Genomic DNA, 26,352 nt, shown 5'->3' on the forward strand with positions numbered 1-26,352 from the left:
AGGGTAGGGAATTTCAAGGCTGGGGGCATATTATTAAAGTGAGAGGAGCAAGATTTAAAAAAGGCACGAGAGACAATTTTCTTTTACACAGAGAGTGATTCGTGTGTGGAATTAACTTGCAGAGGAATTGGTGGGCGCGGCTAAAATTACAACATTTAAAAGACATTTAGATAAGTACGTGTATAGGAAAGGATTGGAGGGATGTGGGCCAAGTGCAAGCAGGTGGGGCAAGTCTAGTTTGGGATAATGCTCGGCATGGACTGGTTGGACCGAAGGGTCTGTTTCTGTGCTGTATCACTCCATTTGGACTCCCCTTACCTTGATTCCTTGTGTTATGAGCCCAGCCGACTGTACTACTGATCAAGTCAAATTCCAGGATGATATCTGGCTTCATAGATCATTTCATGGTCAATCACTGAAACATAGTCACAGCAATAATCATAATAATTAATATACATGATCACAGATACAGAGTTTCTTTAACAACAGAATAAATATTTATTGCATAAAAGAAAGTATTAATAAAAATAGCAAGCTATCTGAATATAGAATACAATTTGAAATTTACTAAAACATACAGCAAACCAAAGTCTCATCCCGTTTCCCAGCACTATCCATTCTAGAGATTCAGATCCAGAGAAGTTCCCCCTCTGTGTCAAATCCGTTACATTCCACTTGACTAATTCTCCTCAGTTCTTTCCAATGAACTGTAAAGTCTTATTAAGACATAGGAGCAGCAATTAGGCCATTCGGCCCATCGAGTCGGCTCCGTCATTCAATCATGCCTGTTAAGTTCCTCAACCCCATTCTCCTGCTTTGTCCTTGCAATCCTTGATACTCAAGAACCTATCTATCTCAGTCTTAAATGTACTCAATGAACTGGCCTCCACAGCCTTCGAAGGCAGTGAATTCCATAGATTCACCACTCTTCTTGCATGAATAGTTTTAAAACAGAAAGTTTAGACTTTCTTGGCTTTCAATAACATGCACATTTCTAATCAAACACTCCTAGTTTGGAAGTTCCACAACCTGAAGGTTTACACTGAAGTAGCTGTGCTCGTACTCCTTTGTAAGAGAGAAAGTACATTTGTTTCTGTCTTCAGTCAGGTCTTATCTAGGTTACTCTAAACATTTAATTTCTGGGATTTCTGAACTAAAATTGATCATTGATTATCCTGACTGAGAAGCAAGCTAATGGTCTTCATTACTCCAACAGCTGTAAACCACAACAGGAAAAATAAGCTTCCATTAACACTACAGGGGGGTCCCTGCTCTATGGCATGTATTGGATTAGGGCATTGTTCTAATGGACATTCTGACTTAATTTTTAAAAAATCCTTTAGAGAAGTAACCCAGCAATACAGCACCACTTTAAAATCTAAACCTTAAAACTTATATTAATGAATATATGTAAACATAAATATATTTTATGTATGTATGTATACACATACAAATCCTATACCTCTCATCATAGAGTCATAGAGATGTATTGTATTGAAACAGACTCTTTGGTCCAACTCAGCCATGTCAACCAGACATCGTGATTGAATCTAGTGCCATTTACCAGCATTTGGCCCATATGCCTCTAAACCCTACCTATTCATATACCCATCCAGATGCCTTTTAAATATTGTAATTGTACCTGCCACTAACACCTCCTCTAGCAGCTTATTCCATACACGCACCACCCTCTGCATGAAAACGTTAACCCTTAGGTCCCTTTTAAATCTTTCCCCTCCTACCTTAAGCCCATGCCCTCTAGTTTTGGACTTCCCTACCCTGGGAAAAAGACCTTGGCTATTCACCCTAGGCACCCCTTATGATTTTATAAGCCCTCAGCCTCTGGGACTCCAGGAAAAATAGTCCCGGCCTATTCAGCCTCTCCCTGTAGCTCAACATCTTTATAAATCTCTTCTGCACCCTTTCAAGTTTCACAATATCTTTCCTATTGCAGGAAGACCAAAACTGAATGCAATGTTTCAAAAGTGGCCCAACCAATATCCTGTATAGGCCCAACATGACCTGCCAACTCCTATACTCAATGAACAGGCCAAAAAAGGCAAGCATACCAAACATCTGTTTCACTAGCCCATCTACCTGCGACTCAGCTTTCAAGGAATACTTGAACCCAGTTTATGAGCCAACTACCATTTACATTAATACTTTTGCAGCATTAAGACTACAACTCTAGTGGATCCTTTGCCAACATACAACTTTCCAGTCTACCTTAACCAGTGGAATTTCCATTCCATCTTATCTTCTGCAGCTACGTACTTCACAGTTGCCTGTTTCATGTACGCTGTCTCCTTCTGCCTCTCTCTTGAGGCATTTAGTCTAGTCCTGGTATTGCTGTCTCTGACAGATCCACTAATCATCAAAACTGGATTCCTACAGAAATCCTCAGCCCTGTGGCCATTGCTTTTGTCACGAAGTGACCCAAATAGCAACCAGTAAGAAATGTTAACCCTTAGCAGCTGTACAGAGCTGGGTGATACACACCTTCTCTTTTGCAGAGAGTATAGCAATATTTAGCCCGAGCATGTGCACCTTACTCAATACCACAACTTCAAACCAAGTACTTACGACTCTTGAATGCTCTTACCATTTCCATAACATTCTATCATTAATTTGTATCTCTCTATTGGAGGTCCTCAGAATGCTGTGTTCTCAAACCATTCTTCTAGCCAAGTGGTTTTACATAGAATCCCTACAGTGTGGAAACAGGCCCTTCAGCCCAACAAGTCCACACCAACATTCAGAGCATCCCACCCAGACCCATTCCCTTATAACCCACCTAATCTACACATTCCTGAACTCTACAGGCAATTTAGCCTGGCCTATCCACCTAGCCTGCACATCTTTGGGCTGTGAGAGGAAACCACAGCACTGGAGGAAACCCATGCAGACACGGGGAGAATGTGCAAACTCCACACAGACAGTTGCCCCAGGCTGGAATTGAACCTGGGTCCCTGGTGCTGTGAGGCTGCAGTGCTAACCACTGAGCCACCGTACCGCCCTGGTTTTGCAGCCTTTGCTTCTGTTTGCTCCTAAGCCGGACTCAAACATAAAATCACTGAACCCCTACAGTGTGAAAGCAGATCCCTCAGCCTATCGGGTCCACACAGGTCACACTGAACAAAGGCAGGAAAAGGAATACATACACTTTGTCAGTGACAACAGCCTTGATCCCTACATGCACAAAAGGGCTTAATTCATGAGGTTAGATGAGACTAACTGCCCTTGACATCAAGGTTACATTTGATCGAGTGCAGGATCAAGGAGCCATAGGAAAACTGAAGTCAACAGGAATCAAAGGAAAAATTTCCATTGGTTGAAGTCATACATAGTATGACTTCATGTGGAGTTTGGAGGTCAGTCATCTCAGCTCCCGGACATCTCTGCAGGAGTTCCCCAGGTAGTGTCCTAGGCCCAACCATCCTCAGATGCTTCATCAATAGCCTTCCTTCTATCATAAGGTTAGAAGCGGGGATGTTCGCTGATGATTGTATGCATTCTGTACCATTCATGGTTCCTCAGATACTGAAGCAGTCATGCTCATTTGCAGCAAAACCTGAATAATATCTTGATTTGGACTGAAACACGGTATCCAACATTCATGCTACAGGGTGGCATGGTGGCTCAGTGGTTAGCACTGCAGCCTCACATCGCTAGGGACCCGGTTCAATTCCAGCCTTGAGCGACTGTCTGTGTGGAGTTTGCACATTCTCCCCGTGTCTGCGTGGGTTTCCTCCGGGTGCTCCGGTTTCCTCCCACAGTCCAAAGATGTGCGGGTTAGGTGGATTGGCCATGCTAAATTGCCCGTAGTGTCCAGGGGTGTGTGGGTTATTGAGGGATGGGTCTGGGTGGGATGCTTCAAGGGGCGGTGTGGACTCGTTGGGCCGAAGGGCCTGTTTCCACACTGTAGGGAATCTAATTTAATCTAATCTAATCACACAAATGCCAGGCAATGACTGTCTCCAACAAGAGAGAACTGCTGCCCCTTGACATTCAATGATATTACTATCGCTCAATCCACTACTATTAACATCTTGGGGTTATCACTGATCCAGAACTCAACTGGACAGGCTGTAAAAGAGCTGTTGCTGCAAAAGCAGGTCAGAGGCTAGGAATATTGCAGTAACTCACCTCCTGACTCCCAAAGCCAGTCCACCATCTACAAGGCACAAGTCAGGAGTGTGATGGAATACTCCCCACTTGCTTGGATGAGTGCAGCCCCAACAACACTCAAGAAGCTTGACACCATCCAGGACAAAGCAGCTGCTTGATTGGCATCACATCTGTAAGCATCCACTCCCTCCACCACTGACGCTCAGTAGCAGCAGTGTGTACTTTCTACAAGATGCCCTGCAGCAATTCACCAAAGATCTTTCAACACTTTCCAAATCCTCAAATAGAAGTACTGCAGATTCATGGGAATACTGCCACCTACAAGTCCCCCTCCAAGCCATTCACCATCCTGACTTGAAAATATATTGTAGTTGTTTCAGTGTTCCTTAGTCAAAATTCTGGACTTAACAATAACACGGATGTACAAATATCACATGGACTTCAATGGTTCAAGAAGGAGCCCAACGCAACCTGCTCAAGAACAATTAAGTTGGATACTAAATGCTGGCCTGACCAGCGATCGCATGTACTAACTTTTCAAAAGCTGATCTATTTGCTTGTCACTGTCTATCAGACCAATTCATGTATCCATTTTATTTTGGCCCACTGATGTTTCTTATTTTAGATTTTAATGCAACTGATTGCTTTTCCCATTGACTCTGAGTTCCAACAACACAGTCCTATTTCTCATTTATCCTGGGCCTTTTTAGGAAAAGGTCAATCAAAACCTATCCTGTATCTGTCACCCTTACAAGTTGAGTCCAGTATCCTCTGAATTTTCTGTGAATGTTTTGTCTATTTTACAAAGTAGGCCTAATGCAATGCTCTGAGTTGGTGACTAAATCATAGGATCCCTTTAGTATGAAAGTAGGCTATTCGACCCATTGAGCACATACTGACCCTCCAACAGCATGCCACCCAGACTCACCACATCCCCGTAACCCTGCTTTTCCAAAGGCTAATCCATCCAGTCCGCACATCCATGGACACAATAGGCAATTTAGCACTGCCAATCCACCCTAACCTGCACATCTTTGGACTGTGGGAAGAAACTGGAGCTTGTGGAGAAAATCCATTCAAACACAAGGAGAGATTGCAAACTCCACACAGACAGTCGCCTGAGAGTGAAAGTGAATGTGGGTCCCTGGCGCTGTGAGGCAGCAGTGCTAGCCACTGAGCCACCGCACCACTCTCAAATTATAGAAAGGGGGAGTGCTTATAGATATAGTTTATACAAATCAAAATTCTGGTTGCGGAAATCTGAAATAAAAGCAGAAAATGCCAGAAAATACACACATCTATGTAAAGAGAAATGAATTTAACATTTCTGATCATCACCTTTCATTAGAATCCAATCCCTATTATTGTGGACATTGTAGGTAAACTAACAGAAGTCACTCAGTGAGATTGTCAATTCAAATGAAAACTTGAATACCATTATTGACCTAATGAGGAGATTGGTGAGGCTGCAGAACAGAGAGCCAATGTAATAGGAATGTCAAGGAACTGAAAAGGACCGATTGTTATACCTGAGAAGGATGCATGCTGAGTTCTCAATGATTCACTGTATATAGTAATGACTTAGAAATCACAAAGGCGAGGCATTAATTCCAGTTTGCAAATGACACATAGATTGGTGCTACCACAAGTGGTGTGTAAATAGGAACATAAAATTACAAAGAGATATTGATCGTTTAAGAAAATGGGTAATGCAGTGTCTCGATGTGGGTTAATTGTAAGCTGCTCTATTTTGAAAGGACCAAAAGGAATTGTTAGGTGGTGTTATTTAAATCTAGGAACAGTAAAAGTCCAACAAAATCTAGAAGTCCAACCTATAGAGGTCCCTGAAATGTCAGATTGCTACAAAAGAAGATCAACAAGGTAAAGAAATATTAGCCTCCATAATTAGAGGGCTGGGGTAGAAAGGCTAGGAGGTTTAGCTCCAGCTATGTAAAGCCCTCAACTGCACTGTACGCATTTCTGTGGATTTTAGAAAGGTTATACTGGCCTTTGAAGGAGTGCAGCATAAATTCACTAGAATGTTACCTGGGCCCCCGAGGTTTTGATTATGAAAAGGGATTAGGTGAAAGTTTACCAGGCTAATTCTATGGATGGTGGGACTGACGTATGAGGAGAGATTGACGAGGTTAGGATTGTTTTCTCTGGAGTTCATACGAATGAGGAGGAGATCTCATAAAGATTTATAGAATTCTAACAGGACTAGACAGGGTAGATGTAGAGCGGATGTTCCCAATGGTGGGGGTGTCCAGAACCAGGGGGTCACAGTCTGAGGATTCAAAGTAGATCATTTAGGACAGAGATGAGGAGACATTTCTTCACCCAAAGAATGGTGAGCCTGTGGAATTCATTACCACAGGAAGTAGTTGATGCCAAAACATTGAATGTATTCAAGAGGTGACTGGATATAGCACTTGGGGTGAATGGGATCAAAGGTTCTGGGGAGAAAGCAGGAAGAGGCTATTGAGTTGGACAATCAGACATGATCGTGATGAATGGTGGAACAGACTTGAAGGGCCAAATGGCCTCCTCCTGCTCCTATCTTCTATGTTTCTATTTTAGAGAAGAAGGTTAAGAACTGATTTAATTGAGAATTATGAAAGGTAATGATGTCGTAATGATAAACTTTCCTTGTTGTTTGGTGTAGGGGATGAGGTGTGGTTGGTGGGGGTTGGGCGAGTCAGAACGGTATATGGCCTTGAAATCAGAGAGGGACTACTCGGGGGTAGGTTAATAAAACAAAGTCAGGTACAATCATGTAGGTCTCTCCCGCAGGAAGTTATAGCTGGCAGTTCAAGAAATAATGTTAAAGTGATAATATATCTGATAATGAATTTTGTTGGCCTTGAGTATAAAGGAAATTTGTGGCCAAGTAGGTGGATAGAATCAAGTCACAGATCAGCCACCATTGAATTGACAGCACAGGCTGGAGGCATTGAAGGCCTCCTCTAATTGTAAGTTCCCTAAATGGATTAATTTGTTGACTTCTTATGATACCTTTTGGGAACTGGCCTGGCTCCCTAAAAGTACCAGATGATGGAATATTTTACAGATTATCTTAATGGAAAATCTCTGTTTGGAGATTTGGGTGTGTACTCCAGACTGGTTATATATTCCTTTCTTTGACAGGCTTCTGCATTGTATAAGCTATTCTCCAGATATAGAAATATAAAGTTGGCTTCTGTTTGATGCTGTGAGATCCTCCTACACCACAGTCTTTTTTGTTCAATTTGTTTTTTTTCCCCCTGGTTTAGAGTCTCTTCTGCTGTACCTAAAACTTTCTCAGGGTGTACTTTCCAACAAAGCTGCTCGCTAATCTTTGTTCCTAAACTGTGCAATATCTGATCCCATTCCAGACTCCCAAAGCTCATCTAAGAGAAGCCAATTTACATCCTTTGGCTGTTACCCTTCACCCCCCCCCACCCCAATCATCCCTCACAGATTCTACATGCTTGCTGTCAGTTTGCAAAATGAATTGATAGGTGTGTTATTTAAATCATGCAAATCTAGAAACAGCGAAGGTCCAAAGAAATCTAACAGTCCAGCCTACACAGCTCTCAGAAATGTCAGATCACTACAAAAGAAGATCAACAAGATGAAAAAATATTAGCCTTTATAATTCAGTACTAGAATCCACTAATTCCCCTCAGATTGTCTGCCTAAGATTCCAGATGAATGTCTCGAGTTAAGGATTGCAATGGATACTGGTATGCTGTTCTGAGTTTATGATGTTTGAACAATCATTCTTCAAGCTTGAAAAAGGAGTTGGGATGTCATGTTGCAGCTGTACAGGATATTGGCGAGGCTGCATTTAGAATATTGCATACAATTCTGGTTGCCCTTCTACAGGAAAGATGTTAAACTTGAGAGAGTGCAGAAAAGATTTACAAGGATGTTGCCTGGATGGACAGTTTGAGCTATAGGGAGAGGCTGAATAAGCTGGGACGTTTTTCCCTGGAGTGTTGGAAGCTGAGGGGGTGATCTTATAGAAATTTATAAAATCATGAGGGGCATGGATAAGGTGAATAATCAAGGTCTTCTTCCTCTGGCAGGGAGTCCAAAAGCAGGGGGCATACGTTTAAAGTGAAGGGGGAAAGATTTAAAAAGGGGCCTAAGGGGCAACTATTTCACACAGAGGATGAGCTGCCAGAGGAAGTGGTGGAGGCTGGTACAAATACAACATGTAAAAAGGCATCTGGATGGGTACATGAGTAGGAATGGCTTAGAGGCAAATGGGACTAGGTCAGATCAGAGTGTCTGGTTGGCAGGGACAAGTTGGACCAAAGGATCTGTTTCCGTGCTGTACAACTCTATAACTAAATGGGAACTGTATCTGTTTAATTCTTGCAGGTTGCTTGGACAGAGAGGCCCCAGGTTCAGTCTGTGCTGAACCAGCTCCAAATAGTTCTGTTATACAGTCGGTGCTTTTCCTGATGTGGCTGTGAAATGTTACCAACTGAAACACTTAACACACAACATTTTAGTTCCTAGCTGTAATATATAACAGATTAAGATGGAACACTTGTTTCATACAGTGCTGTAGCTGTTTCTGAGAGATGGTCTGTCTTTTAGGAAGGAAATCTGCTAACCTTATCCAGTCTGGCCTATAGCTGACTCTAGACCGTCAGCATTGTGGTTGCTCTCTGGATTGACTTTATCAAGTCATTCAGTTCAAGTCAGTTAGAGATGAACAAATGCTGGCCTTTCTGGCAATGAAACAGTAAAGAAAAAAATGTTGAAGTGAAACAAAGGAGGAAGTAACAGAGACAGTAGGAACCTTTTCTGATGAAGGGTCTGGGCCCGAAATGTTAACCTTCCTGCTCCTCTGATGTTGCTTGGCCTGTTGTGTTCATCCAGCTCTACGCCTTGTTATCGAGGAAGTAACAGAGACTGCTTTAGTAAGTTTGCAACTGGACTTGGTTGAGTTATAGAGTCACAGAGTCAGGCCAGCACAGAAAGAGGCTCTTCAGTCCAACTCATCCATGTCAACCAGGTTTACCAAACTAAACTTGTCCCACTTGCCAGCATTTGGCCCATATCCCTCTGAACCCTTCCTATTCATGTACCTGTCCAAACGTCTTTTAAAACATTGTAACTATACCTGAATCTACCACTTCCTCTGGCAAATTTGTTCCACGTACGAACCACTCTCTGATGTTAAAATAGTTGCTGCTCATGTCCCTTTTAATTAAATTTAATTATGCCCTCTTGTTTTGGCTCCTCTACCCTCGGGAAAATATCTTTGCTGTTCACCTTATCTATGCCCCTCATGATTTTATAAACCTCTATCCGGCCACCCCTCAGCCTCTGACTCTCCCAGAGGAGACTCACACAGACACGGGGAGAAGGTGCAAACTCCACACAGACAATCGCCCGAGGGTGAAGTCAAACATGGGACCCTGGCGCAGTGAGGCTGCAGCGCTAACCACTGAGCCACCGTGCCTCACTAATGTCCTGTACAATTGTAGCATGACGTCCCAACATTTATACTCAATGCTCTGACCCATGAAGGCAAGTATGCCACCTTAAGGAAAGTCAGTGTGTTGCATCTTTAATTACTTGACAAATGTGGGTACAATCTATAAACCATTATGTTGAATAAATTCTGTTGATGTAAGCTTGGGCTGTGGTGAGGCTAGGTGATATTATAATGATATACCATTAGGTGATGCCTTGGGTTGTTTAACGCACTCTACATCCTGCTTAAAATGCTTATTAGTGCTTTGTAACAATGAAGACTTATCCGTTCTCTTGTATGTACTTGAGAGAACACTCATTTGTCTGAAATCGCCTCCCTTATATCTCATTGCCAGATGTACCATTGACCAACAAAATTTCTTGCTCCTTCTCATGGATGGTTAAAGAAGTAATGTTTCCAAAAGCCCAGGCTTTTGCTGGATAATGTGTGGACACATATTTGAAATGCATCCATGATTCCTCTGATGCCTTTATGCCGTCTTCAAAATTTCCAGTTTACCGGCTCCAGCCACCTCCTCTTTACCATGAATGTGCAATCCCTTCACATGTCCATTCCCCACCAGGAGGGTTTAAGGGTCTCCACTTCTTCCTAGACCTGAACAATCCCTACCCACCACCACCCTCCTCTGCTGGGCCGAGCTCGTCCTCACCCTTAACAACTTCTCTTTTAACTCCTCCCATTTTCTTCAGGTAAAAGCGGTGGCCATGGATACCTGGATGGGCCCTAGTTATGCCTGTCTCTTCATGGGGCATGTGGAACATTCCTTGTTCCAGTCCTATTCTGGCCCCCACCCACAACTCTTTCTCCGATACATTGATGATATCGTCGGTGCTTCTTCCCTCTCTCGTCTGGAATTGGAAAACTTAATCAATTTTACCTCCAATTTCCGCCCTGCCCTTACTTTCACCTGGTCTATCTCTGACTCCTCCCTTCCCTTCCTCAACAATTCTGTTTCCATTTCTGGGGATAGACCGGTCACTAATATTCACTACAAAGTCACCAACTCCCACAGCTGGACTGTACATCCTCACACCCCACTTCCTGTAAAGAATCCATCCCATTCTCTCAGTTTCTCCGTCTCCATTGTATATGTTCAGATGAGGCCAGCTTCAACAAGTGAGCCTCCGAAATGTCCACCATGTTCCTCAACTGAGGATTCCCCAGCTCCGTTGTCAAAGGGCCCTCAACTGGGTCCGGCCCATCGCCCACACTTCCACCCTCACACCTTCTCTTCCCTCCCACAACAGCAATAGAGTCCCCTTGTCCTTACCTTTCATCCCACCAGCATCCACATCCAGAAGATCGTCAAATGCCATTTCTGCCACCTCTTGCAAGATGCCACGACCAGACACATAATTCCCCTCCCCTCTCCCCACCTCCCTTGTCCAGCTTCCATAGAGACTGTTCCCTCCAGGACATCCTGGTCTACACTCTCTTCACCCCTAACACCTCCCCACAGCCCTATGGCACCTTCCCCTGTAACCGGCAAAGGTGCGACACCTGCCCATTTACCTCCTCCCTCCCCAATATCCAAGGGCCCAAACATACCTTCCAGGTGAAGCAACACTTCGCCTGCACTTCCCAGAATCTACTCTACTGCACTTGCTGCTCACAATGTGGTCTCTTCTTCATTGGGAAATCAAAGTGTAGACTAGGTTACTGCTTCGCAGAACATCTACACTCTGCTCGCAAAAAAGACCCTGAACTACCTGTTGCCTGCCACTTTAACACACCACCCTGTTCCCTGGCCAACATCTGTCTGTAGCTTGCTGCAGTGTTCTAGCAAAGCTCAACATAAGCTGGAAGAACAACACTTCTGGACTCAATATGGAGTTCAATAATTTTAGGGCCTAAACTGTCCCATGTCCTAGCCCCCTACCCCGCACACCAGGCCTTGTTATCACATAGCCTACCACTATACACACCCTGTTGTTAGTCACTAACAGTCCCCATTAACAACTATTCACCCTCCCAGCCTGATCGCTAGCAACTCTTTGTCTGTCCAGTTGCTCTTCTTTCCCTTTAGGCTCTGTCCAATATTTTACTCCCGACCCTATCTCCCTCCCCTTTTTTCCCCAGCCACCATCAGTTCTGAGGAAGAGTCACCGGACCCGAAACGTTAACTCTGTAGGGAGAGGCTGAATAGGCTGGGGCTTTCTGCCCTTGAGTGTCAGAGGCTGAGGAGTGGCCTCATAGATGCTTATAAAATAATGAGAGGCATTGATAGGATGGCTGGCCAAGGTCTTTTTCCCAGGGTAAGGGAGTCTAGAACTCAAGGACTTAAGGTTTAAGGTGAGAGCAAAAAGATTTAAAAGGGGCATAAGGGATGAGTTTTCCACACAGAGGGTGGTGTGTGTATGGGATGACCTGCCAGAGGAATTGGTGGAGACTCGAACAACTACATTTAAAAGGCACCTGGATGGGTACATGAATAGAAGGGGTTTAGAAGGATATGGGCCAAATGCTGGCAAATGGGACTAGATTAGTTTGGGATATCTAGTCAACTCTAAGTCCTGTTAGGATATCCATCCCCTGCTGCCGAATATATAGTAAATCTCATTCGAGGTGTTAGCACCTGGAGACCTCCATGAACTTGTATTCAAAAAAGCTATTCTTAATGCTGAATGTATAGCTGTTGCAGAAGTCCAGCAGATGCATTGCTTTACTATTGAGCATGGGGTTTGACCTGACTTTTCAGTCCTCAGTGGCTGCCTTTGAGTTTGACATCATGGGTCAATAGCTGGATGTCTCACTGGATTTGGCATTTAGCTGGTTAAGAAATCACCTTAGCAATAAGCGCCAGTCAAGAAAGGGCAGTACATCTGAGGATGTACATGTGATGGGACTGGCCAAAAGAAAGTCTGATCCTTGACAAGCCCAATCCACAAGGCCAAAACCATCATGAAAATCAGCACTTGGGAGATGTAAACATGGTTCCAGTGTGGTACCATGCCCTGGCTGCTGGGCAAGATGAAAACCTTTGGACTAAACATCGACTCAGAGTCATAGAGGTCTACAGCAAGGAAAAAAGGCCCTTTGGTAGATCAAAAACAAGCACTTAACTACTCTAATCCCATTTTCCAACACTTGGCCCATAGCCTTGTGTGCCTTGGCATTGCAAGTGAACATTTAAATACCTTTTTCATCTTATGAGAGTTTCTGTCTCTACCATCCATACAGGCAGTGAGTTCCAGATTCCCATTATTCTGGTTGAAAAGGATTTTTCTCATTTCCCCTCTAACCCTTCTGCCTCTTGCCTTAAATGTGCACCCTTCTGGTCAATGACCTTTCCACCAAGGGGAATGTTTCTTCCAGTTCACTTATTCATGCTTTTTCTTTTATGGGATGAGGGTGTGGTTGACCAGGCAGCATTTATTGCACATTCCTAATTGCCCAGAGGACAGTTTAGAGTCAACCACATTGCAGTGGACCTAGGGTCACATGTAGGCCAGACCAGATAATGATGCAGTTTCCTTCCCTAAAGGACAATAGTGAACCAGATGGGTTTTTCCCCAACAATTGACAATGGATTCACAGTCATCATTACATTCTTAATTCCAGATTATTGTATCATCACCACTAGATTCCACATAAAATGCACAAATGTTACTGTTGTGCACATTTATACACCAATGGAGACAGAGCAAGATAAGAGAAGTGAATTCTACCACTAATTACAATGAAATGTAATCAGAAGTAATGAACACCCAGCCAGAAAATCAGGAAAGACTGGCCTCATTATAACATAGCTAACAGGAACTGCAGATGCTGAGGAATCCGAGATAACAAATTGTGGAGCTGGATGAACACAGCAGGCCAAGCAGCATCTTAGGAGCACAAAAGCTGATGGTTTGGGCCTAGGCCCTTCATCAGAAAAATTGGATGAAGGGTTTGATGAAGGGTCTAGGCCAAAAACATCAGCTTGTGCGCTCCTAAGATGCTGCTTGGCCTGCTGTGTTCATCCAGCTCCACAATTTGTTATCTCATTATAACATACCCTCATGGCAATCTGAACTCATTACATATTTGGTCCAAACATGGCCAAAAGATTGATTTCCACAGGTGAGGTTAGAGAGACTGCACTTAGCATCAAGGCTAAATTTGACAGAATGTGATATCTCGGACCCCTGGCTAAACTGGAGTCAGTGGGACTCGGGGGAAAATTCTCAGTTCATTGGTGTCATACCTGACACATAGGAAGATGGTTGTGGTTGTTGGAGGTCAGTTATCTCAGCTTCAGGGCGTCACTGCAGGAGTTTCTCAGGCTAGTGTCCCAGATCATCTTCAGCTGCTTCATTAATGATCTACCCTCTATCATAAGATCAGAAGTGGGGATTTTCATTGACAATTCAACAATGTTCAGCACCATTCGTGAATCCTCAGACAATGAAATAGTCCATGTTCAACCACAACAAGATCTGGACAATATCCAGGCTTGGGCTGACAAGTGGCAAGTGACATTCGTGCCACACAAATGCCAGTCCATCACTGATAAGAAACAATTTAACCACTTCCCTTTTACATTCAATGGTGATACCATCACTGAAACCCCACTATCAACACCCTAGGGGCTACCACTGAGCAGAAACTCAATGAATTCACCACATGAACACAGTGGCCACAAGAGAAGGCCAGAAGCTAGGAATACTGTGATAAGTATTTCACCTCCTGACTCTCCAGAGCATGGTCCCCACCAGCAGAGCACAAGTCAGGAATGTGATGGAATATTTCCTACTTGCCTGGATGGGTGCAGCTCCTACAACACTCAAGAAGCTTGACATCATCCGGGGTGGCCTCCTTGAATGACATCATATCCAACACCCTCATTATTCACTCTACTCACCATTGGTACGCATATAACCAGTGTGTGTCATCCACAAGGTATACTGCAATAATTCATCAAGCACCTTCTAAGCCCATGAACAATATCGTCTGGAAGGACAAGGGCAGCCGATAGGTGGGAGCACTGTCACTACAAGATGATTGACCTGCAACCACGGTTTACTAGCTCTTGCTTCCTCTTTTAGTGGCCTGCTATGTCATTCATGCTGGTAAAAGTGTATGGAGCTAATGCGTGACATAGAACGGGTCCCAGGGCATTATTCTGAAGAACAGCTGGGTCATTCTCCTGTTTGATATGTAAATTGTATCAGGTTCTTAACAACTGGATTATCTGCTCATTTATCTTAGTGCTGCTCATAGGATCTTGCCATGTGCAAATTGGTTGTCGCATTTTCCAAAATGACAATAGTTACCACATGGCCATAAGTAATTGCTTTGTGGTGGCCCAGGCACAATAGAGACACTACAGAGAGTTCTTTCTTTCTGTGGGGATGACTGTGGAGAAAAGAATATAGTCGGTCTGCTATAACGCGATAGTTGCGTTCCTGCACAACATTGCTTTATAGAAAATCGTGCTATAGAAATAACAGGGCCCAAGGGAAAAGCAAGGTTGGGGTAGACCTCCAAAAAAAGTCACTCAAAATCATTCAAAAATCACTCAAAAGCCTAACACAAAGGATAGTACAGTTTGAATAAATGTTTAATTCATATTTAATTATGAAATAAAAGTAAATCTAACACTGTACCTTGAAAAAAAATCTGCAGATGACTTGATAGGGGAGGAAGTTTTGAGGTTGCTCTGTTGTTAATGCAGGGACTGAGGGTCACCACCATCATCCTCATCACCTTCAGTTACATTTGTGGTTGAAGGGTTAGGGTGAAAAATAATTAATTCAGAAGTGAGTGGCTATGGGTCATTGTCTTCTGACTGTTTCTTGGCGGTTGGCTTAAAAAAGACATCCAGTTTTTGATGCTTTGCTCTTTTTCTTCTTTCATGAAACAGCTGTTCATAGGGTTTCAGGAATCTCGCCAATGCTGGATGGATGGCTTGGCACATCATCCAGGATGAGGAAAATCTTGAAATCCAAATTTTCTTTCTTGCAGTACCATCTAAAAACATCAACAATGAAGTCAAAAAAAGTTTGCCCCATCACCCAATCTCTTTTCCTTGACCGAAAGTAGACGCCTAGAGTAGACATATGGTAACCTTTCAAGGCTCACCAGTTGGCAGAGTTGTACCACCATCACGGGCTTAATCTTCAAGTCTCCACTGGTACTGGCACCCAGCAGCACAGTCATTCAAACCTTTGCCACCTCAAAGCCTGCAGCATGTGCTTCGTTCATGGAAATGTAGGTTCTTGACGACATTTGCTTCCAGTATAAACCTGTCTCACTCAAATTGAGAATTTGGTCTAAGTTGCAGGCTTCTTTGTCAATTAACATTTTTTTGGAGGAAATGCCATCACATACTCCTTGAGTACACTGGCAGCTTCGCCACAAAACTTTACATTATAGTCACGTGATGCTGACTCTTTCAGTGCTCACATCGCTCAGGACGATGTCCCCATGAAATGATCATATGATATCGACACATTCTCCTCCATGCCCTGATGGAATTGCATTATAGCCAACACTAGTTCAGGTTCTAGAAATAGTGTTCCCCTATTCATCAGCCATGTTATAGCCAATTCATGTTGTCAGGATATCCATTTTAGCAGAACCAACTATTCACAAATCCCAAAAAAACTCAGGGCAGGAGTGGGCCATTCAGCCCATTGAACTTGCTCCACCATTGAATACAGTCGTGGCTGATCTTCAGCTCCTATCCTACTTGCCTGCTCCTCTAGCCTCTCTTCCATGCCCCTTGATCCTTCACCCAGAGCGTAGTGTACCCTTGCAAGTCTCCGGCACAGAAAGCAGCTGAGGCCAAAACATTGAATGTTTCCAAGAAGGAGTTCGATATAGTTCTTCAGGCTAAAGGGATCAAAGGGATGGGGAGAAAGCAGGAACAGGGGGCTGAGTTAGATGATCAGCCATGCTCATATTGAACGGGGGAGCAGGCATAAGGGCTGAATGACCTACACCTCTACCTATTTTCTGCGTTTCTGTTTCCTGAGAAACCAAAAAATCTGTCTATCTCAGTCTTCAGTATATTCAATAATGGGGCATCTATAACTCTCTTGCTTAGAAAAATCCAAAGAATTACAACTCTTTCAGTGAGGATATTTCCCTTCATCTCGGTCCTAAATGATTTGCCCTAATACTGAGTCCACATCTCCTTGTTCTAGATTCCCAACCCAGTTCATATTGACCCTGACAAGTCCCGTTCAGAATCTTGAAGACTTATGTGAAATTCCTGGTAGGACATTTCAGGAAAGCTCACTTCTCAGCTGACTCCCCTCCCTGTCCTTTTGCCTCTGACCTTCTGACCTTTCCTCAACCCCGGTCATTGTTACTCATGGATTGAGAGTGGCTGTCTGAAGGATTTCAGAGGGTTTTTTATGTCCTTCTTGTCATCCATTTTACTCTTCTCATTCCGAGTAACTTTGCTTAGAAGCATCTTTCCTCTCATGTCCTGATTTGTGGCTAGTTGTAGGGAGGATATTATCAAGCTGGAGAGCATGCAGAAGAGATTTACAAGGATGTTGCCGGGTATGGAAGAGTTGAATTATAAAGAAAGGCTGGATAGACTGGCAGTTTGTTTTACTGGAGCATAGGAGGTTGAGAGGCTACCATATGGAAGTTTACAAAATAATAAGCATTATACACAGAGTTAAGGATTGTTGTTTTTTTCCCTAGCATGAGGGATTTCAAGACTGGGGACACATTTTAAGGTAAGAGGAGAGAGATTTAAAAAAAGACATGGGGGTTGAATTTTTTTACACAGAGGATGGTTTGTGCATGGAATGAACTTCCTGAGGAAATGACGGACGTGAGTATAATTACAATATTTAATAGACATTTGGATAAACATGTAAATAGGAAATATTTGGAGGGATATGGGCCAGGAGCAGGCTGGTGGGACTAGTTTAGTTTGGGTTATGCTTGGCATGGACTGGTTGGACCAAAGGGTCTGTTTCTGTGCTGTATGACTCAATGATACACGGTCTACATGACACTGTTCTCAAGAAATTCATTAGAACCTCACTGGTCAGGATTCTATCATTACATGGTGGTATTCTGCCTTGCCATCCAAAACCCCAATCTGACCCCCAACACATTTCACTGTGTGAATTCTACCTCAGATAGCTCTGCCCAGCTCCAAATACAGAGTAACACCCATTAGCTATTCTTGTGATTGGAACTCTTATAACAAGTGGATTTAATCTTGGACACAACCACCTTAGAGATGGTACACAGCTAACACTTTGACCACCTTTTGATTGTCTACCGTAATGTGGTTTGGCGGCAAATTTTGTTTAATAATGCACCTACCTTGCTTTATGACATTAAAGGCATTCCATAAATGCAGATGGTTGTTGAATCTTGAGCCTGTGAGTGGAAACAGGAAAACTGGGCTCAGAGTTATTGTCTTCACAACTCCAGGTCTAGAGGCTGTCCTGGTTTAGAACCCATTAGGAGGAATTAGGGGGAAGGCGATGACCAAGTGATATTATCACATCTAGTGAGCCTGATAACATGCTGGTGGCCTAGGGTTCAAATCCTTTCTAAATCTAACAATGATTGTGAATCCATTCCTGATTGTCAGGAAAAGAACATCTGGTTCACAAATGCCCTTTAGGGAAGGAAACTGCCATCCTTACCTGGTCTGGCGTACATGTGACTCCAGACCTACAGCAATGCGGTTGACTCTTAACTGCTCTCCAGGCAATTAGGAATGGGCAATTAAACTGCCTTGCCAGCAACACCTTCATTCTATAAATGAATAAAGAAAATTCTCTGCCATAAAGATGCCAGTCTGTTATTACTCCGTCTCACACCTGACCCCCTTCAGGAGGCTGCTGTCCATCCTTAAAGGCGATGGATTTCTATGTCCCCATAAAATAAAGCTGAAAAGGAAGTAATAAACAGACCTGCAAGAAAATTTGACAACTGTATTCGAGAATGCTAATTTAATTCCAAATCATCCCCTTTAAGTGGATTAACTGTGCATTTTAAACTGACAAGGGTATTAATCTAATAAATTTCAGGATTTAAATAATCGTTGCTTGAGCAGGTTTGAAAAATGAACAGCTCACCCCCTCCATCACTCAAGAGAAAGGGGCCTTTGAATTAACGTCTACTGACCGAAATCGATCCGCCCGGCGTGCGCTTTAAGAGCCGCAATATTAAACACGGGATTGTTCAAACCCCTACTCGGTGTGCCAACGAGGCGTGGCTTTCACAGCATTGGGTCATCCGAGAGGGTAAAGCTGTGCCTCCCCTTCAGTGTCACACTGCTCTGGTGAAGTCCAGCAACTGCAAACCCATAGTCTGATCGTTCAGGAAAGGGGCAAAGAATGGAGGAGCTCCTGTTAAGAGCTGCAAGATGAGACGCCCTCGCTTTAAGGAGGTGGATAAATAAAACATGATCCTGCCCTGGGCTCAATGACATCAGGGTTTTCTCTCTCTTTTTCCCTTATCTCTCTCTCTCTCTCTCCCTCTGCCTGAATTTTCTTGTGTTTATTTCCTGGAAGATTTTCAAGCCTGGCTTTCTCTTTTGCACGATATCTGTGTTTCTGCCAGGGTCTGTTCTGTGGATGCAGTTCATCTATTTTGATTTTTGGAGGGTCTGTTTGAGCTGATCGACCAAGGAAAAGACATTAGCCTGGTGCTTTGTTCCATTCCTCTCTCTCTCTCTCTGTGTGTGTGCCTTGTTTTCTCTCTGTGTTTGTGTGGGGAGAAGGAGGTTGGAGAGACCGGGGAAGTTGCGGGGGGGGGGGGGGGTTCGAAAAATAACAGCAGGTGCCCATTGAAGACTTCAGCCTTTGTCGCTGGGCATATATCCCCGGTGGAGGAGAGTTGCAGATCTTGAGGCGAGGGGTACCAGATGCCTGGAGATAGCCCCAGTCTGTGCCCAGCCCTTTGATGTGAGCCTACAGCCCGTGCCATCAGCGCCATTCGAAGGAAGGGGAGGGGGCATTCAGATGCCACACTGCAGAGGTTGGTGGTAACAGTCTGGCTGTCTCTCTCTCTTTCCTTGCTTCGTGTCTTCCCCCCACCGCCTGCTGTGTGTTTCTCCTGCTGGGATGCTGAAGGAGTGACGGAGATGGCAGCTGGCCGGCTCCTGCTCTACGCCGGTCTCTCCATGGCCCTGTGCGCCCTGGGCATGCTGGCGGTGGCCATCTGCTCCGACCACTGGTACCAGACCGATGCCAGGAGGCACCGGGAGCGCTGCAAAAACTACGCCAGCCGTACCAACCACCCGGGCTTCATCTACACCTCCAACAACCTACCCCTCCGTGCCAGCCGCCGCCAGCTGGACCGCTGGGAGGAAAAGCTGCTGGGCACCAGGAACCGGCGCCAGCTCTTCGCCCTGAGCGCCGCCGATGAATGCAGCCGCATGTACAATTCTACCAACACCGGGCTGTGGATGAAGTGCCACCGGCTGGGATTTGACCAGGACATCGCTGAACTGATTGCCAAAGGTAAGGGGGAAGGGGGGTTGGTGGTTTGGCTGGGGGTGTGTGAGGATTGGTGGTGGGGGTGGGTGGGTGAGTGAAGGAACAGTCTGGTTATGCCTGAGGAGCACGTGTGGACCATTCGGCCCTTCGAACCTGTGCCATCATTCAATAACATCACGGCTAATCTGTTGCCCAATCTCACCTTGGTTCCATAGTCCTCAGCCTGACTAAATCTGCTTCAAAATTATCCATGTATTACGGCTCTTCAGTTTTCTCTGAGAAAAATTCAAATTGCCACCACTCTCTGTGTGATGATATTTTAGTTGACATCCTCCCTCCAGAACAGGCTGGCTGTAATTTGTAGAGTTCTGCACCCACCCACCACCTTGTTGCCAGCACCCCAGGGATCTCACTGTAACCTCTCAGGTCTTTGAATTAACCTGCATGCCTCAGTGGGGTCGTCCCTTAATCTTGGATAGCGGAGACTACCTGTTCCCATGATTTAACCCTCTGCATCCCAGTGTTCTGAATGTAAACGGAATTACACTTTACTGATAGTTGAGGTGCCACACTCCCCTTGCTTTGGACAAGGAGATTTGGATAAACAGGGAGTTTTGGAGGGGTGGTGGGTGTTGCGGTGAGGAGGGACATTATGAGGAACTTTTGTGTGAAGTTGCACTCAGAAGGCTTTCTCACAGAGCCATACAGCACAGAAGCAGACTCTTCGGACCAGCTTGCCTTTGGAACAACTGGGGTTCCTGCAGCCAGGCTCCTATGGGGCTGCTAGCTATCCCAAGAGAAAGTCAATGCATTTACGAACCACTCACTTCCATTTTCGCTCCTGATTAACCTAACATTTTCCCCACTGCCTCACAACCACTTGCTCCCACTGGGGCACTGTTTCCTGCTCACCCTCATTTCGAGTGCGTTGACAGGAAATTGGGCAGGGATGCCCCACAGCAGTTTTTGGGTGCCATCACTCGATGCCCAATTCTCCAACAGGCGATGACTCTGTAACTGATCTCATTCTCTGGACCTCATTCCCTCTCCTGTCCCTCTCCCTTTCCCTGCTGTCTTCGTTGAGATCCCCAATCCAAGCTTCTGCAATTGGAAATTAATCGAGCCTTATCCGGCCAACAAACCAGCAATACTGGGGACAAAATCTTTGTAAATTCTCCAAAATTGTAAATCAGACATGCTCGCTGAATATTAGAGATTATCAGAGGGTTAAATCTATAAATCATACATAAATCTATGCAATTTTATTCTCCACTTGTTCTGAACTAGCTGTGAATGGGAATTCAATTTTGCACCAGAAAGCAAAAAGATTAAAGTCATCACATTAAGTCCAAACTGGAATGGAATTGGGCAAATGATGGCAGTTGGCTGGCACCTTTTATAATTGGTCAGCCAAGCCTCACACCAAGGGGCACCCCCATGGACAGGAAGAAGAGGAGGGAAGACAAGTGGGCATAAGGTTGTGCCAACCGCAGGTTTGATCTGTTTGGAGAAAGAGCAGGGTGAGAGTGCCGGAGATTTCATGGTTTGGGGCCACATCAGAAAGAAATGAGTGCAGGTGTGGGGGGATGGTGCAATGAAAATCGAAATATGTTATAACCCACAGTTTTGAAATAGTGAGACAGATTCTGGGGTGAGTGTGATCTTCAGTCCATTCCGTCATGAGCTAGTTGTTGGTGGGTGTCTCTGTTGGTACCAATTTGTAGCTGAGACTGGTTTACACTTATGTGGGTGGAAGTCACAGCTGGATTGTCTTTGTAAAGAGTTTCAAGCCTGATACGAATAACTCAAATCTCAGACTCTGCAGTGAGACAATCCCCAGTAACAATATATAGCATGAGAAGCAGAAAGTAGTCAGTAACAGGTACTCTGGACTCATCAAATTAAAAACAATAGTGCTTGTTAGTAACATTGGATTATCTATGCCAGTTCCTGGTAGCGGTTAGCTTTACCAGTTTGTGACATTCGGTGACAGTGAATTGGCAGTGTCAGTCAGCCAATCCCCTGTCACCGATGGACCCTGATGATTCACCGTCACCAACTGATACATAAGAACACAAGAACCTAAGAGCAGGAGTCGGCCATCTGGCCCCTCGAGCCTGCTCTGCCATTCAGTATGAGCATGGCTGATCTTTTCATGGTCTCAGCTTCACCTACCCAGCGTCTCACCATAACCCTTAATTCCTTTTACTGTTCAAGAAATGATCTACCTTAACTTCAAAAGCATTCAACAAGGAAACCTCAATGACTTCTCTGGGCAGGGAATTCCACAGATTCACAAGCCTTTGTGTGAAGGTGTTCCTCCTCAATTCAGTCCTAAATCTGCTCCCCCTTATTTTGAGGCAATGCCCTCTTGTTCTAGTTTCACCCAACAGTGGAAACGTCCTCCCTGCTTCTCTTCTCTATTCCCTTCATAATCTTATTTTTCTAAATTCCAATGAATATAATCCCAGTCTACTCAGTCTCTCCTCAAGGCAACGCTGCACTCCAGAATCAACCCAGTGAATATCCTCTGCCATCCCTATCTCCAGTGCCAGAACACCCTTTCTTAAGTGAGGAGACAAAAACCGTGCACAATATTCCAGATGTGGCCTCACCAGCATAGTATACAGCTGCAACATAACCACTCTGCTTTTAAACTCAATCCCTGCGGCAATGAGGGACAAAATTCCACTTGTTTTAACTACCTGCTGCACCTGCAAACCAACCTCAGTCCTTCATGCACAAGGACACACGGTTCCCTCTGCACACCAGCACGCTGCAGTTTTTTTACTGTTCAAATAAGTCCTTTTTACTGTTATTTCTACCAGAATGGACGTCTTCACATTTATCAACATTGTGCTCCATCTGCTAGACCTTTGTTCACTCACTTAAACTATCTATATCCGTCTGTAAACTCCATCCTCTGCGCACTTTGTCTATCACTCCTCTTAGCATCATCCACAAACTTTGATACACTACGTGTGGTCCCCAACTCCAAATCATTGATGTAAATTATAAACAATTGTGGTCCTAACACTGACCCCTGAGGCACATTCTGCTAATCCACTGTCACTAACTGATGCTGCCAACTCATTCTTAGTAACTGACACAAATAATGTTAAACTGGAATGGCAAAGTCAGTTTCCACCTGTTGAATTAACTGTGTCTGTCAATGACAGTGGCTTATCAATGCCAGTCAGTGACAGTGGCTTATCAATGCCAATCAGTGACAGTGGATTATCAGTACCAGTCAGTGACAGAGGCTTATCAATGCCAGTCAGTGACAGTGGCTTATCAATGCCAGTCAGTGACAGTGGATTATCAGTACCAGTCAGTGACAGAGGCTTATCAATGCCAGTCAGTGACAGTGGCTTATCAATGCCAGTCAGTGACAGTGGATTATCAGTACCAGTCAGTGACAGTGGATTATCAGTACCAGTCAGTGACAGTGGCTTATCAATGCCAATCAGTGACAGTGGATTATCAGTACCAGTCAGTGACAGAGGCTTATCAATGCCAGTCAGTGACAGTGGCTTATCAATGCCAGTCAGTGACAGTGGATTATCAGTACCAGTCAGTGACAGTGGATTATCAGTGCCTGGCACGAACAGTGACTTTGCGAGTGCCAGTTAATCTGGCAGCACCAATTAGTATCATTTAGTTGAGAATTGATAATCTTGGAATTGTGCAATAAATTACTGACCTTTTAATGACGTCCCTGATTAGTGATATGAGATTTGTTGTGGAAGGTAGTGAGCTTAGACAGGTGTGGTGTTTTGAGGCAGCATCATTTAGTGCTATTGGATTAGCAACACTAGTTAGCAATGACAGCTAACATTTGACTGATATCACTCTCAGTGACATTAGCTTAATGCTACCGATAGTTATGTAAGGCCGCTAGTACTAGATTGTGGCATTTGATGTATAGCTCTTATTCGTGATATTGGACTGTCAACCACAATTTTTGGTATTAATAGATTGCTAGAACCAGCTAGTTATATTACACTGGCAGCATCAGCCATAGTTAATGATATTGGACTGGTAGTATTTGTTGGTCATGTTAGATTGTTAATATTGCTTGTCATGCTATTGGACCACCAGCACCAACTGGTGATGTTAGCTAGTTAGCACTGGTTAGCTACAGTAAATGGTGGGCAGTAGTCACTGTTCTCAGGCAGCACTGGTTAGTGATGTTCTTTTGTTAGCACTGGTTAGTGATGTAAGACCAGCATAGGTTAATGGCATGAGGCTAGTAATAGAATGTTGGATTACTAGCACTTAGTGATATTAGACTGCTAGGTCCAAATAATAGTGTTAGACTGGTACAATTAGTTAGTATTAGTTTGTGAATATGAGTTATTATAATTCAACAGTAATTTTTGCAATTTGGTAATAATGGTTACTGGCATGATTGAGGCAGTACCAGTGAGAGAGAATTCATTAGCACAGTGGTTAGTCTCAACCTCAGAATGCTAGTTAAGGGCAGTAGACTGAACATGCTTGTTTTCTGCATTAACATTCAGAAGCCTTGCTAATGAGACAGTGCCTGTTGACAATATAGGACTGGAACAACTAGTTAGGTACATTAGTCCGCGAGCAAAATTGCTCATGTTAAAATGAATGCACTCGTCAGTCATACTGCTGGTATTGGTTAGTGATGTTAAACTGTTAGCAGTGATTAGTAAGCTTAGACCACTGGTCCTGGAGATTGATTTTAGAATGTCAGGACTGGAAAATTTTATACTTTCATTGATCAAAGGCTACCAAGTTATCCATGGTGTATTGAGAAATTGCCTTTTTTTGCTAAGGGGAATATATCCCATTTACTTCAGTGTTCATTAAGGCTGTATTTGGCATGCTCAAGGAGGATGTTTTTGATCTTCCAAAGGCACCTGGTGAAAAGATACTGTGTTAGGTTTGCGTTTATAACATTGGCTATTATCTGCATTCGCATGGAGGTGGGACTAGACAATATTTCAAGTGGTTGTAAGTTTATCAAAGTTACTTGACCTGATGCAGAATGTAGGCCAGGCGGCGCTCCCTGCCAATGTTGGAAAATCTGCAGGACTGCAGTTCCAGGAGGAGCAACAGAGAGACCTCTACGGACTTGCTGTCTCTAGAAAAGCTGAGTTGAGATAGAATTCCAGAATATGTGTAGTCCAGCTGGATGACCTGTAGGGAGGTCTGGATTTGGTAACTGCTTGGCCACAGAGCAGAGGATAAGAGGACAAGAGGATAATGTCAAAAAAACTCTCGGAAGCGACAAGACCATCGCACCAGAGGAGGGAGGCAGATTGCTAATGTTTCGATTGGAGGCCACAGTGGTGGTGTTGCCTAGAGGGATGATGAAGCATCTGCATTCCACAGAGCAGCCAGCTCGGTGAGCTAATGAAGAACTAGAGCTCAAAACTAGGGGGCATAGGTTTAAGGTGACAGGGGAAAGATTTAAAAGGGACCTTGGGCAACTTCTTCACACAGAAGGTGGTGCATATACGGAATGAGCCGCTAGAGGAAGTGGTGGAGGCTGGTAAAATTGCAACATTTAAAAGGTATCTGGATGGGTACATGAACAGGAAGGATTTAGAGGGTTATGGGCCAAAGGCTGCCAAGTGGGATGTATTTAAGATATCTGGTCAGCTTGGACAAGCTGGACTGAAGGGTCTGTTTCCGTGCTATATATCTCTATGACTCGTATGAAACACATGCTGTTTCCCATTTCTCAATCCAGTTAATATGTAGACTTGGCTTCTCAGCAAAACCACTCTTATTCAGGATTGGAAAAGCAGGCTTTATGGATCAACATTCTTTCATGGAATGTGAGTGTTGCTCACATGAATTGCCCAAACCTAATTCAAAGTCCTTCCTACTAACATCTGGGGGCTAGTGCCAATATTGGGAGAGCTGTCTTACAGACTAGCCAAGCAATAAACCGATAAAGTCATACTAATGGAATCATACTCTAGAGGCAATGTCCCAGTCACCACCATCACCATCCCTGAATATATCCTGTCCTACTGGCAGGACAAACCCAGCAAAGAGGGAAGAACATTGTTATACTGTTGAGAGGGAGTTGCCCTGGGTGTTCTCAATACTGACTCAGGAACCTGTGAAGCAGGTCAAATGTGCCAGGAAACCTGCTGATTACCATGTACCATCCACCCTTGGCTGATACTGCAGTGCTCCTCTATGTTGAAGAAAACTTGGAGGACTTCACCTGACAAAGGAGCTTCTGATTTCAAATGAACCTGTGTGACTATATAACCTGGCGTCGTGTGACTTCTAACTTTAAATATTTGGAGGAAGCAGTGAGGATGGCAAGGG

General features: G+C 44.1%; 1 protein-coding gene and 1 long non-coding RNA gene across 2 annotated transcripts in view; one reads left to right on the top strand and one right to left on the bottom strand.

Moving 5' to 3' along the window:
• Positions 1-15,219: 15,219 nt before the first annotated feature.
• Positions 15,220-19,275, bottom strand: LOC125461087 (uncharacterized). Its single transcript, XR_007249386.2, has 3 exons — positions 18,716-19,275; positions 17,903-17,959; positions 15,220-15,577 (listed from the first exon to the last, which is right to left on the bottom strand). It is a non-coding gene; the product is annotated as an uncharacterized LOC125461087 (long non-coding RNA).
• tmem178bb (transmembrane protein 178Bb) overlaps positions 18,817-26,352 on the top strand; it is a 304,690-nt gene continuing 297,154 nt past the window's right edge. The window contains exon 1 of the mRNA XM_048549058.2: positions 18,817-20,055. Within this exon, the coding sequence (XP_048405015.1) occupies positions 19,677-20,055 (379 nt within the window). The 5' untranslated portion in view covers positions 18,817-19,676. The remainder of the gene's footprint in view (positions 20,056-26,352) is intronic.

This window comes from Stegostoma tigrinum, chromosome 18, assembly GCF_030684315.1.
Source record: "Stegostoma tigrinum isolate sSteTig4 chromosome 18, sSteTig4.hap1, whole genome shotgun sequence".
NCBI lineage: Eukaryota > Metazoa > Chordata > Chondrichthyes > Orectolobiformes > Stegostomatidae > Stegostoma > Stegostoma tigrinum.